The sequence below is a fragment of the Spodoptera frugiperda genome, chromosome 23 (genome assembly GCF_023101765.2).
Source record: "Spodoptera frugiperda isolate SF20-4 chromosome 23, AGI-APGP_CSIRO_Sfru_2.0, whole genome shotgun sequence".
NCBI lineage: Eukaryota > Metazoa > Arthropoda > Insecta > Lepidoptera > Noctuidae > Spodoptera > Spodoptera frugiperda.
The window spans coordinates 14,475,645-14,497,036 of record NC_064234.1 but is presented as its reverse complement, the minus strand read 5'-3'; the positions used below and the strand labels follow the sequence as shown (position 1 = coordinate 14,497,036).

The 21,392-nt window shown below is 33.6% G+C and overlaps 4 protein-coding genes across 5 annotated transcripts; 2 read left to right on the top strand and 2 right to left on the bottom strand.

Moving 5' to 3' along the window:
- Positions 1-4,597: 4,597 nt before the first annotated feature.
- On the top strand, positions 4,598-12,318 carry LOC126912180 (dnaJ homolog subfamily B member 6-like; the record flags this gene model as incomplete). Its single annotated transcript, XM_050703092.1, is given in 7 exon segments — positions 4,598-4,792; positions 5,555-5,650; positions 6,203-6,312; positions 6,824-6,961; positions 9,080-9,262; positions 9,801-10,062; positions 10,597-12,318. Coding segments are annotated over 6 exon segments (858 nt in total). The 3' UTR covers positions 10,697-12,318.
- Positions 12,319-12,457: 139 nt separating this feature from the next.
- LOC118267326 (uncharacterized) lies at positions 12,458-15,343 on the top strand. The gene is made up of 5 exons (XM_035581259.2): positions 12,458-13,608; positions 13,690-13,825; positions 13,902-13,987; positions 14,087-14,243; positions 14,542-15,343. Exons 1-5 carry the CDS (start codon positions 13,534-13,536, stop codon positions 14,826-14,828), a joined length of 741 nt encoding a protein of 246 aa, XP_035437152.2. The 5' UTR covers positions 12,458-13,533; the 3' UTR covers positions 14,829-15,343.
- Positions 15,344-15,476: 133 nt separating this feature from the next.
- LOC126912182 (uncharacterized) lies at positions 15,477-16,496 on the bottom strand. The gene is made up of 2 exons (XM_050703095.1): positions 16,186-16,496; positions 15,477-15,698 (listed from the first exon to the last, which is right to left on the bottom strand). The coding sequence occupies exons 1-2, from the start codon at positions 16,375-16,377 to the stop codon at positions 15,558-15,560; spliced, it is 333 nt and encodes a 110-aa protein (XP_050559052.1). The 5' UTR covers positions 16,378-16,496; the 3' UTR covers positions 15,477-15,557.
- Positions 16,497-17,100: 604 nt separating this feature from the next.
- On the bottom strand, positions 17,101-21,114 carry LOC126912181 (uncharacterized). Of its 2 annotated transcripts, none has more exons than XM_050703094.1 (3): positions 21,091-21,114; positions 18,932-19,048; positions 17,101-17,869 (listed from the first exon to the last, which is right to left on the bottom strand). In XM_050703094.1, exons 2-3 carry the CDS (start codon positions 19,026-19,028, stop codon positions 17,403-17,405), a joined length of 564 nt encoding a protein of 187 aa, XP_050559051.1. In that variant the 5' UTR covers positions 19,029-19,048; positions 21,091-21,114; the 3' UTR covers positions 17,101-17,402. The 2 variants fall into 2 exon arrangements, with proteins under 2 accessions (XP_050559051.1, XP_050559050.1); XM_050703093.1 differs by lacking the exon at positions 21,091-21,114 and adding an exon at positions 19,231-19,665.
- Between the last annotated feature and the right edge of the window lie 278 nt (positions 21,115-21,392).

The following is a 21,392-nucleotide window of genomic DNA, read 5'->3' as shown; positions in this document are numbered from 1 at the left end:
TCAATGAAATCTTAGTCATTAAAAATTAATAAGTATGTATTTATAATTGTATTCAATGTAATACATAATATTTATGAAAAGCGAGTGTAGTAATTACGCAAAGATTTACACCATTTCAGTACATTTAAATGTACCTATTCAGGGACTTTCCTGAATAGCTACATTTCACTGATCGACAAAATAAATATGTAGGTATAGGTAGGTCTTCAATCAACTATAGTTAGTTATGTTATCAAAGAGGTATGTACATATTATCTTGTGACGTACCGTACCTACTTATTGACCAACTTAGGTACGTACCTACTGCACTCACTGAGGAGTGGTTAGAGATGTACCGATTATCTTTATATTCATCATTTTATTCTATGTATTGTTTAAACTTGATAGTTAAGTGCCTCCTACGTATGTCAACTCGATTGCTAGTCTGAACATATACATAAGGAGACATATGATCTTATATTACATTGATTAAGTTAAGTTAATCATAAATAACAAATGGACTTGTGCAAATATCTGTTTTATGGGTCATTGTATTGCTAGTGTGTACATTAAACACATTGGTTAATGAATTTTATACCTGTTATGCCTGTCTACATTTTGCTAGTGTTGTCCTTCACGCGCACGTCAGCTGGTGTGCGCCACTAGCGCTATTATTGTGTCGTATAGCCGCTGTTCGTTTCCATTCGTGAATCGTTCGTCAGTTTTCGCTTCTTCGAATGTCAGTCGATGGAAAACGTGCGCTGGGATCGTTTGTACTAGTAGGTGCGGTTACGTTACCGCTACGTCTACCTACGCTTTGTCTTATCGTGCCCACACTGACACCACTGTGAATCTGTGTTTTATCGATTTCATGTGCTAAAAAATTCCATTTGCTGGTCATTTCGTGAACAAAGGTTGATTTTATTACTGTGTTATTGGTTACTCATGCAGATTGAAAACAAGTGTCATTGGACAAGATCAGTCATCCATTTAGTGCAAGTGTGTTCAACATAAAACGAGATAGTATCGTTCAATCATTTGTGAACCAACCATAGTTGCATAAGACTGAAGAAATCGGAGAAGTGCTACGAACGCAGAGTTTTGCCTAGTGCAGGTGGAGATCACTTTGCAATTCGTGGTTGGCACCAACGTTGAAGTCACCGGAAGAGCCAATGTTATTTTAAGGTTCGTGTCTATTACCTATCCAATCAGAAACCCACAATTCCTTCCTTCTTGATACTAAAACTTAGTAAACCTATTGTGTCCATCATTTGGAGGCTTAATTCCCACACACAGTCTATGAAATATGACACTGACGTTTAAGTTAGTAGGCAAAATATTCAGTGGGAAGAAAATATTACTATGTTGTTAAGACCCGGTTCGTACTAAACAGTACTGACATAAACTTAATTGCTATAATGCAGCCTAAAAATATAGAACTTACACATTGTGTAACGGACGTAATTATTGAATCGAAACAATAACAGCAAATATCGTATGAAGTGGCGCCATCTAATCTGTAATGTCCTCGTGGTTTATTAAACAATATTGAGTGCTGCCTATTTCCAGAAAAAACATTTAGTCATATCATGCTCATTTCAGTAATTACGTGTTTATTCAATGATAAAGTACGAAAAAGTTATTTATTATTATGATTAGTAGGAACGCTTTATTAATTGTTGGATCATTTGTAGTCCCGGACCTTTATACTAACCTATTATTAATAGAATTTAAATAAATAAAACAGCAACTACATTAATCATCGGAAAGTTATATCAATGACGTCTTTTGTTTGGTTTCACTTAGGTATGTTCTTATATAGCTATAAAGACGTATTTGTTTTTGTGGTTGGACATTTTCCCTTATTTTACTTGGTATCTAGTTATTTACATTTAAGGCCTATTTCACTATGTCCGATTAACCTATTGTCTGCCGGTATATGAGACACAATAAAAAACACATTTTCTCCGGTATGTCTGCTTTCCGGCATAAGTACCAGTGGTTAACTTGCTGAAAGCTTAACTGATACATATTTTGACTTATTTCGCATGGAAAAATACGTCAAATTAAACGTCAATTAACACTAACAGGAACTTATCCAGACATTCTGAAACATATATAAACATAGAGCGAATGTTGAAGTAAACAGTACTTGGGTATCACATATTAATTAAAGAAAATTGGTTGCAGTAATTGCATGATTGTCAGTACATTTACCAGTTGTCACACATCACCGAGCAGTACAAAGTAATCAGTAATTAGTGCTAATTAGAGTTTTAAATAATAAATTATGAAATAATAATGAAGATAGAATAAATGAACAAGGAAAATATTATTGTTTGTAACCGCCAGAATTACGCGCCTACGACAATACTACCTACCTAGGTTAAATATGTACAATCAACCCATGTAGGTATCATTTCCTAGGCGAAATATAGCATACGTTTCATTTATATAGGACCTATAATATAGGTAATTGAAGTCTATCTAGAATAGATAAATAGGCAGCAAATAAACTCTTATGTCATTGTTAATAGGGTCTAGCTTATATCCGTCCCGACATGTAAATATCAAATAAATATGTAAGTTTCTGAGTTACAATTTAAAATTTTCTGTAGTGCCAACAGCACAGATTTTAGTTTGAGCGTTTAACCTGATCACTCCTACATGAATAAGAATTTGGCTTTAATACGAAACGAACCTGCTTAGGCGCTTATAAGAACCATGTAGGTGTAATTTACTTACATATAACCTAAACTTACTAAACATACTGGTGTAGGCTAAATGATCTGAAAAGGCTGGCATCCACGCATAGGATTCGGCTACGAATTATGAGGTAGAATCTTAGCAATTTTATGAACAAAATACATTAACATGTACCAATACGTTCTACGTCTATTGTAACCGTAATAAAGTAGGTACCTAGTAGATAATATTATCACCTCTTGTTTGCCAAGAGAGTCTAGTAAGGAATAGACTCATTCTCCGAGATTGACCGTGAATTTTGAACAACACCTACATGTGTTATGAACTCAATTTCTCATCGCGTCTCGGCGGCGAGTGATTTGTTGTTTGCGGAATGGAATTTTAGTATAACTTGTATCAAAGTTTTATTAATTATGATCTAAGTTAATAGTTAATAGGTACATAACAATCTACACAGTTAATAAGAAAAAAGGCAACGGTGATGACCTGTCCTAGAAACGCTAAGTGAGTCTTGCAAGACCGTACGAAGCGTGATCGATAACGACGTAACGTGCCTATGTTGTATTCTAGGTAACCAAGCAAATTTTGTCGCGGGAATCAACTCAGTCTCGTAGTAGTAGTAGCTGTATAAACCGGAAAATAACAAGAACCGTAGGTTTTTAATTTTCCTACGAGTGACTTGCACCTACATATATGGTAAACTGTGTTCGAATAAAGAGAAAATCGAAAGAATAAAGAGTACGTGGGTATTAACCCGATTAATCATTTTAGTGAGGATCTCGAGCGTCTCAATGGTTTAATTAGTAGGTAGGAACCTACTTTGACGATTTCATTCCGAAGACGTTAGATGAACATTGAACAAAGCCAAGGCTTTCCAGATAAGGAGCTTAATATGTAGGTACCTACCTATATCTTTTTAGACGAATGTAGGAACGTGTATTTTTAAATTTAGAATTCTGCTGCTTCTCCCTCTATGGCTGGTCGCATTTTTAGGACACAGGTATGTAAGTTCCTATGCTTATGTATAGGAACTTACATGTCTGGGCCCCGCAAATGTTATTTTATTTTTGATAATTTGTATTTATAATGAAAATCCTTTTAATAAATCAGCACAAGCAATTAATAGAATACATATTTGCAAACGTAGGTACATTAGAATGGCAACATACTTGTATAAACAATAAAATAAAGCACTTACGGTCTAAATAAACAGTTAAACATAAACTGTCAAAAAATCTTGATATAAAACAAAAAAAAAATTAATACCCAGTAAACGAAATACGAATCACAAAAGGACTTGAAAAGGATGAACAAGGAAGGAAATGGGGAACTATGTATATAAAAAGTTAAAAATTGTATTTTCTTTGTAGGGAACACAGATCACTAAATTTACGTAGGGAAGTAGGGAATGAGTAGAAATAATAATGGAATTGCCAGCCTCAATCAGTTACCCGATTTATTAAAAAAATAATTTTGAATTGTTAAATAAAAATAATTAGTATTTAAAAATGCAATTTTAGAGAATTTAAAATAAATATATCATACTAATAATGTACGAATTAACCAAATTGTATCTAAATAAAATGATGGTAAGGTTGTCTTTTGTTTTTTATATAATACATTTACCAAAGTATCTATAAGTGAAATGGCTAAAGTAATGATTTAGGCACTCCCATTAGAGTTATTATTTAAGTTTTCATATTTATTTAAAATTCTCTAAATTTACATTTTTAAATACTACACATACAAAATAAAATAATATTTAAAAATATAAAAATAGGAGCCATATTATTTAAGTTGTTATTAAGTTTATGATATTTTTATATTACAATAAAAACCTACTCATCGAATAATGTGTAAACTAGGCATAAAATCATAAAAGAAATTCTGTCTGACAGGTGTCAATCCCTAGTGATATAGTCATAGTGAGGTCTCTTCTTCTTTAATCTTTTGACAAATGATTCAAATGAAATGACATTGTGGAATGTTTTTTGTGTTTAGAGGTACTTACAAAAAAAAGTAACATCAGTTGAAAATTGTGCCATTTACCTATTCACATTTTTCTGGATTCCTACATAAATTATTGTTCACATTAACCAACCAAACGGTAAGTTAGATTGTTTGTATTGTTGATGTTTTAGTTTCGGGATTGTAAGTGATTACTTAGCTTGAACATTATTCTGCACCATGCAGATAAAATGAATTGATTTGTTTTCAATGGTCAGATAATTTAGTAATAGATTGACTTTTCTAGTAAATTCGGTATTTAATCATTAAAGTTTACTGTATTAAAAGGATGATTGATTTTCGAATACGGCTATATTTTGTATTGTTCATTGTATGTTTAATATGTGACAGGTTAACTTGTCACTATATTAAACTCGTCAACAGTTGTCACCACATACACGATCGTTATTTTATAGTAATCTGCAGCATCCGAATGTATAAAAACATGCTGTATGTACTAAAAAGTTAACTTTGAAAAGAGATCTTAAGTATTCTTTGTCTTGTGTAGGTTAGGGCACTTAAATAATAATAGTCATCGAATAGAATACATTTTACTGTGCTGTTTCCTTATAGCCATGAAATGTACATGCCATGAGGTCCATGTCTATTCTGTATGGTCTAAGTGCTATTGCTAACCTAATACTGCAATTGAACTTCATTACAGGCAAGTCATTTGCCACCAATCTCAAACATTATTTTATTGATTTGCCAGTACTATTAGTTATATGCTCAATGTTAGGGTAAAAAGTGGGCAATATGGCTAAAATCATGCTGAACAGGCCTCATTTTGTATATGACTAAATAATGACCATACACACTGGGTACTTTATTTTATATTTCTAACCAATAATTTTCTTTCCAGATTTGTTCAAGTCCCTTGAGGGAGACCAGCAATGGTGGACTACTATAGGGTACTCGGTGTTACTCGAGCCGCCTCCGAGGCAGAAATAAAAAAGGCGTAAGTTAATTTACAATTGATTAAATTCATCAGGATGGAATCCATAAACTGAGTGCTGTTATTATCAACAGCATAGTTTTTATTAATGAGTAAATTGGAAAAAAGTTGCTTGTATATAATGAGTTTTTATTTGTTTTAAGATGAGTATGCACTCATGAAAATTCATAAGTAAACAATGATGTGTGTATCACATTCATCTTGTACAGATATTAATGAAACATTCAATTTCAAACTTGAATAATATTTTTATAATAACAGTGTGTGTTGACATTGTTGTTTATTTGTCTGTAGCATTGTTGTGCGTATTGTATGATACTGAGACTGAATTAAACAATTCCCAAAGATTTTCTTTACAATAGTTGACTATCAGCTAGAATGATCATCATCATTGTAATATCAGAGGCAAGTCATCCAATTCTGGACATAGGCCACCCCAATATTTTTCATAATATGTACTTATTAATTCGAAGTGCCCTGCATTCGGAGGCTCCCTGCTACCTTTAATGGGATGTCAGTGTTGATGCATGTTAATGTGAATGTCTTTAATTACAGTTACAGAAAACTAGCATTGAAATGGCATCCTGATAAGAATCCAGATAATGCTGATGAATCTAACAGACGATTCAAGGAAATATCTGAAGCCTATGAAGTTCTGTCTGATGGTGAGTGTGAGTTTGATTAAATATCATTATACAACATCTATGTTTGTTTAGCTGGAGTATTCAATGTTGCTCAATTATCTTGGCTTTAATATGGCTATTGTCAGGTAATAAAGTTTCCTAAATTTCCTATACTTACAATATTGATTTACATTTAATATAGTAAACCCATAATAATATTATTAAATTATTTATGTATTTACTATTTAAAATATTACATTATCCTCAATTCTAAATTACTCAAATACTTATAAATATTAATATTCAGTTAATCTCTGAATACCACAGCTACTCAATAATTTAGCAATATGTCTTGTGAATGTCTACCATGACTGTTGACCATTTTGGTCATAATTAGCATTTTGTAATACATTCTGAATGCAGCAGTTGTTATGTAGTCATCACAATATTCCCAGATGTGTACAATCAATGAGCACTATTAATATTTTTTATTGTAATGAAGATTAATAGTAGCTGCTTGACATAGAATAAAATAATTTTTGTTGTTGGGTAGCAAACAAGCGGAAAGTATATGATGCACGGGGATCCAGTCATCACGCGCACAGATATCAAAGCAAGAATGGAGTCAATGGGCATCGCCACTTTAACTTCAGAGGGTTTTTCGGAGAAACGCCATTCCACCGCTTTTTTGGTAGCTGTCCACTTAATGCAGGATTGGCTTAATAAGTTGTGAATATTATCATTTGCTTAAGTAGTCTGCAGTTCCAGTGCGCTACAGACATTTGCTAATCAAATAGCTAAAATGATCAGGTTAGGATTAGTCACCATGATAATATTCAGAACGGTGTTGAAACAAACCTAACCTTTATTTTTTGTTTGGGCCCACTTAACATTTTATTACTAACATTGAGTTCAGTGTGAGTTTATCTGATAACGGTTGTGCATAATGTCTCTAAACAACGATATTATGATTGCTTTAAGTATTGGCGTTCTTGCTATTTTAATGTAATTTAATTAAAACCGTTACCGTATATTTGCGAAAAATAGCTGCGAAGAGCGTGTATCAAGCATTATACCTACGTATTGCCGTTTTTTGTTGCGTTGATTTATGGTTCGATGGATCAATGATCAGTGACGAAATTGAAGTGAAATAGCTGATTACCTGCAGATAACACAGAGTTGCAGTGCAACACTTTGGCGCAATATACAGACCTAGTTACATATAAATGCACCTAATACTAATTCCAGTTGTTATTAACGTGGAATTTTATGTTAAACATTCATAAGTTATAGTCATACGAACAAATCCTCCTACGCACGAAGTGATTCACCTTCTTGGTGATGAATAAAATGGGAACATTACATGTGTTTGGCGAGTCATTGTAACTGTATATTAAAATCACGGAAGTCAAACAAACTCATTATAAGCACATTTTATAAATAAACGATTACCTACTTATCTACTGGGTAGCGGAATACGGTAACTCCGACTATATGTTTAAATTCTTAATACTACATAATTATACGTGGACTACAAACATATTTTCAAGTAAACGCGGGTCCCTAGTTATGTATACTTGGATATCTACTTTGAAGTCATTTAAATAATAGCTGATGTTAATAAAACACAAGAGCAAATAATTACCTCTGTCTTAAAATAAAATCTACGTAACAACTATTTTCATACACGACATGCTAAGTGTTTTCTAAAAACAGAATCCTCACACGCATTCTCCAATTTTACAATATTTACCAGCATTCAGTATTCACACAACACATTTCTGAATGGCAATCTCGTCTTGCACAAATCACAAAACAAGTATCTGTTGCAACTTTCAACATTGAGACTATAAAAATATGCGTGCCAATTAAGGTTCTCGTAACCGTTAAATTACCTTAAAACTTTATGCTATAATTACATACTTAGGCTTACATTTGGGTACTTTGTTTCATATCAAATGTAGCCTTGACTCGATTTCAAAATGTTTATCATGCCTATTGTTATATATTTGCGCGTAAGTACTCTTAGTACATGCTTTGCTTTCTAAATCTAACTCTAGATTAATCGATTGCTAACTAATTCTAAACTCACTGTTATTTTGTTATTAATGAATTAAACTCTACCTCTACTTATCGCTTGGCGAAAAGTAGGCGTAATGAACATACTTATGTATGAAACTTAATCTAACAGATACAATCTGCAACCAGAACGAAGTTCATCTTCGGCTACTATACAAATCCAGCTTAAAGTAGCTAAGTAAATTCGTGTTTGTGACCTCTTAACCAAGAACCTTATGTCAACTTGGTAGGTGCTAGTAGGTACTTAATTAACTACGTGACCTATGCCATTATTTAAAGCCTTCCGGTCACGTAGTTCGGATTTATAGGGCTTGTTTGAATTGCATAAGGTAAAACGTTCTTTAAGAACCCGACCTTGAATCCGACGAACGTAACATATACATATAATACATAATTATCTATCAAGTAATTTTGTACAACACCTACTTACTTAAATCACTGTGTTAGTTTTTTCAACAAAGTCGTGATCACATAACTGTCGATTACTAGGAAATTCATCGCAGACTCAAACGCAGGCAGCTAAGGTCGTCTTGCCGAAGTTTCTTGCATTGGTGACATCACTTATGTGTACGCTATAAATACTGATATAGAGTTTGAAAACTGTATTTGGTTATTTTCGAATTATTGGACTAAACGCATGATGTGAGAAAGGAAGTGATGTTTAAACCTTTAACGTAACAAATTAATTATGATTTAATTAAATTATAAGGTTTGTAACTATTTATTTCAGAAAGAAAACGGCGAGTATATGATCAGTATGGCAAAGAAGGGCTGAACAACGGCAGAGGCAGGCGTTCTGCTCCCGACGACGATTACGACTTCGGCTACCCTAGCTTCCCGTTCACATTCCGTGACCCCGAAGAGGTTTTCAGAGAATTCTTCGGCGGCTCTCCATTCGGCGATTTATTTCCTGGTAAAATATTTGAGAATAACTCATTAAATTCGTTTTAAAACCTATAGGTCGATCTAATGCGTTGTGTTATCTTACCTACACAAATAATGGTTTGCTAATGGAAGTTACAATGACCTGAAACAATAGAGATAACAGTGATTACACCGATATTGCGACTAATTGTACCCATATATTTGTATTTTTACTTACGCATATTATTTGGTATTTATTTTGATTTAAGAACCAATTTTACATTAATAAGAAGACACATTAACAACTATGTAATAAAATATAAATTGGTGTTCATTTACAACACAAGGTATTACATAAAGACAAACACTTCATTTATACTCACATAATATTTGTGTATGTTGAATTGGTGTCATCAAATGGGCACAAAATGAAGATTAATTTTGTTTGTTCAATGTGGCGTGGAAAGTTCTATTACTCTAATACATATAACTGGCAAATATTTACAGATTTATGGTTTGAATGTAGCAAGTATTCACCGGCGTTCTCTACCGACAATTATCATTTAGTTTTCTGTTTTCTGTTTTAGAAATCAACGGTCATGGACACGGTCATCACAGGCACGGTCGTCGGAGCCACCCCAGCACTTCCCTCACTTCATCCCTGTTCAGCCCATTCGGGTTCGGCATGCAAGGACTCGATGACATATTTGCACATGCCGCATCGAATGGGAACACGTTCACATCATTCTCTACATTCAATAGCTCATTAGCAGGACCCGGCAGTGCTAACATGAGAAGTACTACTACTACGACGCGCATGATTAACGGGAAAAAGATCACGACTAAAAAGTAAGAAAAACTGTTTTTGTTATAAACGTATTTCTTTGTTCTGTAGTACATCATAATATGCAAACACTATGGTAACGATATTCTGAGTACCAAGTATAGCTCAGCTTCAACTTAGGTAGTCTGATTGTATGTAAATTTAAAAATATGTATTGCATTGAAATACTTTAAATAATGGTCTACAGCTACGTAAGTAGCATTGCAAAATTATTAGTAGCCTTACATTTTTCTCTGCAAGATTCAAATTAATATTATTTCTAGAATGTACAAAATTCAAGGATATTTGGAAGGTCATGGGGCTTTTAAGCACCTTCATTTTACTACAGGCAATTGGCTGGAACATACCAAACAATAAAGATGAATTCCACTTTAAATCGGGCTAATAACTCATATAAACTTGGAATTTATATTACCTTAAAATTTTGAGTATCGTATAAAGCGATTAATATTAAAAATATTAATGAATGTTAATAAAAATGTAAAGCGTTTATATTTTTATGAGATTGTGTACTTAATGTGATGAAATGATTGTTACAGGGTGACAGAAAACGGTCGGGAGACAGTAATGTCGTACGAGAACGGGGTCCTGAAATCAAAGACTGTTAATGGCGTACCTCAATCATTAACATATAGTTAAACTATTATTTTGATAGCTTATAACCAAACTTGATCCAAATGTACTCAACATGTTATGCGATTTATGAGTTCCAACTTATAATTTATAATTTTGCTTTATTTAAACATGTTGTTCCAGTCACTGTAAATTTTAGTGGTGGAAATGTCTAAACTAAAATAATGCCTATCTAATTTTAGTTTTAATAGGTTACTGTTTGCTTCTATACCTACTTATGTTAACTTTAAATAATAATTGTAATCTGAGTGAGATTTTAGAGTATTGCTCAATGTATAAATCTCGCTCTAGGAATTTTAGGTTCTGTTTATCGTCGCTCGTATATTGCTGATGATCTCTGACTCAATAACGAGTTTGTAATTATGAAAATGACACCTTTACTATTACTTTGTGTACAGCGACGATAATTTAATAATTTGCTGCCAAGGTAAGTTTTTTTTAGCAAATAGTGTATAGAAATAATCACATTTATTATTAATTTCGACTTTGTAAAAAAAACGACGTACGATAGAAAGTTTAATTTTAAATTACAACAAATTCGAGTAAAATTGCAAAATATTGAATGAAACATTATTTCAATTGATGGCATTTTAATTTTTTAGTTTTATTTTATAAGGTATTTCATGTTGATAGAAAAGCTTTAATTGACTGGAAAAATATCGTCAGATTTTTCAATATCACTTGCGTATTTTTACTATGTGGTACTTATAATAATGTTAAAATAATTGTCTGTGTAGCAAACATAGCTCTCCTATACTTATGAAATATACCTTAAAATATCAAATACGATTAGTCAACCCAATTCTTTGTAGAAATTCATAGATGTGTGTCAAATCCAATACTAGAAATTTTATAACATTTTCTTCTACATCCATTACAATACCAAATATTTGAATTTTCGTACCAATACGTACTTAGTAATGATCAGAAGTAGATTTCCACCACTAGTGTCATTTTCGAAGTCACAAGACAACATTAAAAACATTATATATTATTTTGTTCATTGACACAAATTTGCCTTATCAGTGGTGGTAATTACTTCTGATCGAGTAGATTTAAAAAATATCATCAAAAACACATTCACAGTTAATTGTTGGATGTCATCAAATATTTGACTTTAGGAAAATATATAATGTAGAAGACTGTATTGTAGTCATATTCTGAATTCTGCACCCACGTGACACAAACAATGTATTGTGTTTTACTTATCTTTGTATAACATATAAATTAATGTGTTTGCCAAAAAATAGCTTTGTAAGTTAGATTTTGCCAAGTTTTGTTCAAATTTTGTATTGGGTGAATGATAAAGTCATTAATATAAAGTACCGATATTGTTTCATAGGGTTAAAAAGAATTAAATTTCCATTTGGATGTTCAAAATGTACTTAATATTTTGTTGCGACGAAAAAACCTAATTGATGGGATTTTAATAAGTTCAATGATATTCTAATAAGTTAGTGCCGCCAATCCAGCTTACATTAGTAAATAGTGCCATTACTAAACCAGAAGAAGCAAGCCTTAGCACACATTAAATGTAAATAATAATGTTTAACTGCAAGATCTCGTTCTTAAATTGTCAGCAACTATTAAGCACTGCAGGAGGAATTAATAAATAAAAATAATTTCTACACATCATTTTATTTCTATCTGATAATTCACTTTCCTAGTTAGGGAGCGGCAGATAATTGAAATATTTACGCACCGAACATGACGTATTTGTTAAAATATTTGTGCTACATTGCTTTGCACAATATACGAGTCGATATATAGTGGTACATAAGTACTTATGATAATGCAACAATATTAGTTTAGTCTGTAACAGTAGGTAACATTAAATCTCAATTCGAATGTGCGATTATTCTAAATACATTATGATTAATTTTGTAAAAGAAAAAATACGTGTATATCTCAGTTTGGTTGCATGTAAATATACCAGTGGTCATCAAATGACCCGTCATTAGATGTATATCGTCTGGTTTACTAGTTAACGGATCACGGAGCACCGCTGTTAAAGTTTACTGGGTGACATGAATGTTAGGTTGATGTTTTGACCATAATTATAGTATTTGGAGCAAGTCAACAAAAGACTGGATTAGGCTGACCTACATGTGTCATCGCTTGTATAGTTCGACGTTAATTGAAGCAGATCAACGACCGCACCCACCCACACCGCTTCCCAGTTCACAACATTTAAGTATGATGACGTGCTATGGTGAAATCCGAGGAGATTTAACCGGTTCTGATTCATAGAAATAGAAAGTACCTACTAACTCAAACCACACGCAAACAATTATATATCCATTATGCTATATTTTTATTACGGAACCACATACCTAGATATGTTTTTATTCTGGTTTTTCTTTTAAATCGTCGCCTTGCTTGAATTTCCTTCTATGTCGTTCGTACGCGCATTTAAAAAACACAAGTTTTGTAGATCACACTAAGTATAGATTCATAAAACGAACCCGCGACCAGTAAGCAGCAGTCAGTTGTACATCCATTGCACCAACCGTACTATCAAACGTGCAAAACCCCTTTCTTGGAATTATTAAAACCTACCTATGTCACTTCTGCCTACGCCATCATAATAAACATTTTATTTTTATGTCTACTGGTCCCCAAAATGATATCAGAGACAATCTATTAGATCAATACTACCAGCAATTATCGTAATTCGTTGTTATTATACCTAAGCTATTATAACCGACCTTAAATGGTACATGTCATGATGCAATGAATTAAACTTGGACACGTAACAGTTTATCGTGGGCCGTGATTAAAATATCAACCCTCATACCGTTTTTGTAGAGCTAATAAAAATGTGATATTTATTAAATTATACCATGGCTTTAGTGTATAGCTGCTGCTTTTGGTTTTCTTTGCGTTTAGGGGGCATTTTGACAGGAATTATTTCTCTGGTAAGTAAGATTATATCTAAATATGTTAAGTGGATAAGCAGTATTATGTATCTTGTGCTTGTAACAATAATAAAATATTAGTTTCAGGGACTTGTGTTATTAGTATTTTGTTGCTTAGGACATAGACATCCTGATTTAGTCAAAGATGAGATTACTAACTGGATTCATAATTACAATCTTATTTATGCTCAGAGTTATTTAGAGGATGTACAAGCTGGTAGGTAATGTGGTACCTACATTTTATTTCTGTGATCATGTAAATTGTAAATCTGTAAACCGGTTTATTTTTACAGATCCAGATAAATATATTTCACTTGGAATTAGTTTCTCAAGCATTTACATGATTGTGTGCGTTGTGTATATCTATGGGGCTTATACGGTAAAATTATTACTCATTTAAACTGTCCTGTTAGAGACCACCTACCTATTGTACCTATGTTTACAGTTTATTAAATCTTAACTTCTCTTTTCATGACAGTGTAACAACATGTTGATGGTATTTTATATACTTATGGAGTTGCTGCGACTCATTATAATTTCCGTCTTAATTGCAACTGTATTGCTTTTAATCAAACAAAACAATATGGACATTGGTATGCTAATAGGAGCGAGCGTTGCTGGTGGATTCCTACTTTGTAAGTTCCTAATTTTAGGTACTCATTTGACAAGAACCTAAGATAAATAGATACTTATAGCTAGATACCTTGCAAATATTTTTCATTCTGTCTGCACGATTGGCGCGGTGGCTGGGCAACGTGTAGCGGGTTCGATTCCCGCACGGAGCAATTCTTTGTGTGATCCACAAATAGTTGTTTCGGGTCTGGGTGTCATGTGTATGTGAACTTGTATGTTTGTAAACGCACCCACGAAACAGGAGAAAATCGTAGTGTGGGGCAAAGTTAAAAAAAAAAATGTTTTACTGTAATGTTTCAGTGGGAATGTTTTACCTATGGATATGCGCTGCCAATTTACCTATCGTCATAAATGAGATGGAACGTGACGAGCAAGCTGCTGTAATCAACAAACTGCAACAACTGCTAGAAGCCAACAATCCTAGAGCAATACCGCGCGGTATAGATAGCATCCCGTTCGCAGCGCCGCCTGAAGATATCGTCAACAGAAACATATTTATTGTACCTAGGCAAAAGGACATGAAGATCAATAACAGAATTTTGGCAGGGCCAACAGTCACAAAATCTTATACCAATAATTTCAAGTGAATTGTTAACACGATTTAGCTTTACTGTCTTAACTAACTATCTATCTATCTTAACTCTTCATAATGAACAAAATAACCACTTAGTTACTTATCTGCAACATTATTTATCGGCACCCAATTCTAAGTAACCGGTTGATGAGGCATGCGCTATCTGTTTACCAATTGACTATTGAGTTCAATAGTACATTTGTGGTACACAAACAATAGTGTGATCCTGATCCTACCTACTTACTTCGGATCCTAGAAAATAAACACATTTTGACTGCACATAAGTAGGAATAAAATATAGGCATGATGTAGGTAGTAGGTATAGATAGGTACTAGGTATTGATTTTTCCAGGCAGTTGGCATTGGGTAATAATTAATGAGCCCGATCAGCCAGTGACTGTCACAGTCGTACAATACAATGTAATAGCGTAGCGTAGGTACTTATATACGTTGGAGTCCTATGACCTATTTACAAATGTACATGTAGGTATATGGTAGTTGGTATGTAGATAAGTCTATACATTGAAAGTACCAATCGTAATATAAACTCTTGTATTAAAAGGAAGGTAGGTAACGTAACGGTACAGTATACAACAAAATTAAAACTAAAGAATAAACGAAATATAAATAGGTATGTGTAATATGATTAAATGAGACATAATTATTATAGTAAACTTGACCTCTGTTTATTTAGTAGGTATACAAAGAAGGGAGATAGCAGTCGCTATATCACTATCGAATATTATACATAAATCTCGATTTGGTAATTCAGTCCATTACCACGTTCACTCTTAAGACGAATGTTGGCGAAACTGAAACCAACGCCACCGGCAGTGACTGTGGCGCTCCCTGACGTGTGGTCGATGTCTCTCGCTACGATACCCTGAAACAGTTAAAGAAACAGTCAGATTTTGTTTTCTGGCCTTATAGGAAACTATGTAACCTATAGTGTGATATCTACATATTTAAATTAAGGTCCATGACAACTTCTGATAGGTACTTAGGGACTAATATACTTAAACAAAGGTAAATATTGTAGCAGGTTGTTTCCATCCGGCTAGTGCAGACTTCTACGCGGTATGTCCTTTATCATCATAACCCACTAAATATGAAATCACATCATATTTTGAGTTAACACACATAAGTATATACCTACTTTTCTGACAAATTGTAATCAATCGTCACTTTTTAATTGATGCGTCGTCTGTCGACGCTTTTTCAAAATTTCGAAATCAGTTTCACTGTCACTGCACCCACCGTGTGGTCTGGGCCATATACACCATGACTTTTGAACTGTCTTCCCAGTAAACGGTTTCCTCATACATATGGCTAGTTTTATTGATAAATAATTAACCAAAATGTTTACATACCTTGATTATTTGTTGGCCAGGATCTGAGTAGAATACTTCCTTTACTCTCTTCTTGAATGGGATTCCCATATATTCTGCTTTCTGCTGCCATGTTAAGCGGGCATTGTAGGTAGTCCCAATTATTAGGTCACTAGCCAAACATGACGAAATTGAAATTAACACGAAAACACTCAATACAACAACGCACTTCATTTTGAAATTCACCGTGAACTTAATGGCCTACCAAATGCGACTGAAATCTGTTTTACTATGACTATTATTTATATCGGTAAAAGTTTTGTTTAATATCTAATAATAGCATATCTCCTACAAATGAGTAAATACAAAATGTTATAAGTACAAAGATGTGATAACGGTAACCTTTAAGAGCAAAGTGGCAAAAAACAAAGATAAATTAACGAGAACTAAAGTCGGTACTTACGTTATCTACTTATATTGTTTATTACAAACAAATTGTGATTACATTTCTCAGAAATTGTCCGGTAGGAGTGTGAGTTCTATTACCTGATTACATACAAAGATTTTGTTTTATAATAAAGACACTGATACACAGACACGGCTGGTTTTGGGTTGTGCAATTTTTCTTATTTAGGTACAACTTGTACCGATTAGGGAAGATTATGATACGCATAATTATGGGAACTAACATAATGCATTACGCAGTATTAGTATTTTAAAATATCAAAACATTAAATTTATTGTAATTTATATGTACCTAATTATCATTACATAAGGATATTGTGTTTGTAGAGGATCTGTGACTAGTTACTTAAAATAATTGATTAATATTAATTGTAATAATGGAAATATCTTTTGCAACGACTAAATCCACTTTAGGTGTCTACACGCGTATTTTGTTAATTATAAACAGTAAAGGAAATTGTTATATTTTTGCACAAGGAAAAATTTAAACCATTTCATCATTAAATAAGAATTTTATTCGGAACAATTTATGTAAGGTACATAATATAATTAAGTGACGAGTTTGTAACAAACAATTTGCACAACAGAGTCTATAAATAAATATCCTTCCAACAATACCTTTCCATTATCTTTTCATTTAACATAAGCAAACTTTAACCAATAACAAATAACCACTTCCAACATGACCTTAAAATATTTTTAAGGGTACACAGAATTTGCTATCACCTGGAAACATATTCTATCATATCACCAAATTAACTCTCTAACAACCAGACACCATAAACTCCACAAAGTTATACTGAACTGACTTGCATTGCCGCAAAGCGTGGAGTCGTCTCAATATCCAGCGAGTCGGAAGTGACTTGCGACCGTGTGTCAGAATTTTCAGTGCTGTTATGCATTGACGTCATGGACATCTTCTCATCTTTCATGCTGCCATTCGCTTCGACTGAACCGTCAGTAACAGACTTCTGTTGTGCATCTACCATATCACCGCCGCCGCCACCGCTCAGAGAATTCCAAATACCTTTGGAAGACTCTTTAAGTGTAACTTTTTTCTCGCCTGAATTCGAGCTCTTATCTTTGCTATCCTTTGTCTTTTTACCAAGTACAGGAAATGAACTTAGTTTCGGTTTGGAACTCCGGACTGCACCGCCACGCTGTATTGGAGCAGCTTCAGCTTCACATTCCTCGGTGATTGCAGTCAGCATATCAGCTGAATCAGTTGCTACGGCTTGTCCAGCTTGAATAGGAATGTCATCTGAAAAAGAAAACAGTATGCAATCAGGACATTGCTGAATTCAAGTACTTAAAACAAAACAAAAACACCACAATGCTTGGTTTTGTTTCTACTGCCTATACAAACTAAGGAATATGAACAATTCATTAAATAGTTTAATTAGTGTGGCTTTAGACAATCACTTCATGATATCGTTTTAGGTGGTAAGTGGTTGTAGGCAATGAATAGCTTGTGTATGTAATGTTGGTGATCAAGAAATACAATTTTCTCTTAGAAATTCCATAAAAGAGTTACAATAATATTTAGATTTTACAAAACTACAATGCAGCGTGATTTTCTTTATGCAAATGGTTCCTAAAAGCTTTACTAATATTATATTCGGTTTTGTTCCACACATATTTGACAAAGTGATGAGTTGTGTTTAAGAAGTTTGTTTCTACAGCAAACGCCACAAAGTGCTGTAATACGTTTTTAAAGTGCACTGTGGATATATCCTATAAAAGCCTTTTAGTAGGAAATGTTTAGTTTATATTTAAATTATAATTATTAATATAATTAGCATTCATCTTTATATTTCTTGTAAGCCAATAAAGTGGCGTGTATTAAGTTTGTGATAGTATGCATAATTATCAATATCACTGCACATACAATCAACGTTTTTAATCCACAAGCTACAATCCAAAGTACGAGGCGAGGAGCATGCATTTGGCAGCATGCAGTTATGTTCATCTGTATGTAAACCAAAAATATTGTAATACAATATCAATATCACATAACTTATGATCTTCATTCAGGTAAGTATTTTAAAATAATTTGACGTATCTGTTTGTAATAATGTAAATGGTGAGCTAGTAGTCAACGCCATGACTAACTGCCTGGTGGTAAGCGATGACACTCCATTATGGAGTAGGTACACTGCCCTTGAGCAACCTGTCACTAGCAAAAATGCCAGGGATTAATGCTGTTGCTACCTTTACAAAATAATTGTCTACATTTTCCTACTCTAAGTATGTAGGTACTCTGGGTTACTGTATGATTGCATCAGTTTATTTTATAGTACTATAAATTCGACTCTTTCCTTACCTGGTAACTTCTTCGTACGGAATGATGCATTAGTGATCATGGACTTGGACATGGTCACAGTAGTAGTCGCGGGGGACAACGCCACACTAATGCCCATGGGCCCGTCGCATGGTTGTCCTGGAATAAACACACAATTCGTTAATTTCATATCCATAATCGACCAGAAGACTTCCATTCTTGCATAAAATCCCTCCCTCATTTAAGTAGAGAGGTTACCACACTGCTATTGCTGTAGAAATTGCGCTGCTGGTCGCAGTATTAGGACGTCTCCGGTTCCAAATTAATAAAATCTTTTGTACCTTAAATAAAGGTCCAGCTAGGCTATTCTGTAATTGTCAATTCAAAATATTCGTAGTGAGCTCGATCGCGGTCCGCCATGTCATTGGTTTTAAGAATAATCTCCACCAATGCCGGGCGAGAATATAGCCTGCTACATTATCTATGTATACAATGTGATAGGGGTGAGACTTCTAACCCGTTAAGGCTGAGTACTACATCTAATTCTATCGACAAAAGTCAGGGGTCGAAGTGGTCGAATCCCCTCCCCCTAAAAATTATGGCCATTTTAATATTTTTTTTACTTTTTTTGATATCAAAGGTTGTATGCGTCGTAGAAACAAAAAAAAACGACAAACGGTAGCTAATAACCTTGGCTAACTAATTCATTACTTTTTTCATATGTTTGATAATGTTTTGGTGAGAAAAAAAATCATTTGTGAATTATTTTTACCGAAAAAATCACTATTTTTCAATATTTTCAATTAGGGGTTCGACCCCCCATATTATTTTTTTGTCGATAAAATTAGATGTAGAACTCAGCCTTAACGGGTTAGAAGTCTCAAACCTATCACATTGTATATATAGAATAAGCCTAGCAGTTACGTAGACAATTGCGCCCGTCAAAACATGCCACTTTTATCTTTGATTCTATTTTCTATTGTACTGCATTGATTGCAAATTAGTCATCAGTCTGAGGTATCAGTCATCACTCAGCCAATATTCTCGAGTACATGATTCAGATCTTAATACGATTTCTAAAATAATGGGAATTGATACTAGTTTATACGTAACGTTCTTATCAACAAGCACTTAAATGTTCTAGTGTTGAGCAACGTTCTATGAATACAACTAAATTAGTTAATTATACATGTAGTATTTCTATGCTTTCAAAGTTGTCATTCTACAATGAATGATGAATTAACCCAACCTTTAACCACCTAGCATACGTCTCACAGACCCCGACAGATTTAATTAACCGACTTCCCAAAAAGGAGGAGGTTCTTTTGAGAATAATGTCGTGTCTACGCTTCATACGAACTTGATAGTTCCTGTGCTTTTCCCTGCGTCCTTAAGCACCGTCGAAGCACTCGGTGCAGTCAGACATGCACACGATTGTCTCTGGTAAATAAAAAACTTTCAGTGGGGATCTGAGAGCAGATGCTAGGTGGTTATGCTACTTTCATTTTTTACTTTTATTTTTATTTGTTTAGAATATGATTTAAAGAAATATCTTGGAGAGATATGTTGTTTTATGACTTTCCTAAATAGCTTAAAACATTCGTAAACAATGTTTTCATTCAAATTGTATGATAAGGACTAGCCTTATCACAAAACCACTATGTGATTCCAGGGTCTCAAAGACGTAAACTAGGTGGTATTGTGACCAAATTAGATGTTAAAACTTAAATATAATAACTAAGAAATAAAATCACATAGGTAACTTATGTTCTCTTACTTTGAATATTCTAAAGATGTTTTGATAATGTTTTAGCATGCTCTTACACCAGAGATGTACTATGCTACGTTGCTGTACATACGTTTGGCATCCACCTATCATATTAGCACTGGTGGAAACAGATTCAACTAAGATATGTTTTTTATGTGAAAAGATGCGTGCTATTGATGTGTGCTATGGACGCGTGCTATGGATGTATGCTATGGATTGCTTCCCTACTATCGATACCTCGCATACTCGAGCTACGCATCTTCAACTTTGTGACGGCGCATCTTCATAGCATATCTTACTCGCAGTGCTAAATAGCTTAGTATCAGTGGAAATTGACAAATAGTTTCACAGCTTAGCTATTAAATACTCGCAGTTTAGCTACATAGCACATCTCTGGTGGAAAAGCACCTTAATAGTATAAAATATTTATTACCTATGGTAGAAAACAATTGTCATCACAACCATTATTACACCCTGAAGGGGAAGGCAGGAGGATGGACATCCAGTACACTTTTCGCCCAATATATAAATTATATAGGTCACAACTCGGGCACACTCCTTTCCAATTCCATTTCCAATTCTATTATTGAGAATTATCAAAATGGAAAACCTCAATAATATAAGGCAATATTCTACTCAGAGATTGAACCCAAGAGTTCATACTTAGTAAACAAAAATCAATGAGGCAGTAAAATGATAAACTATAAAGGTGATGAATGTAATCAGTGTAGGTAC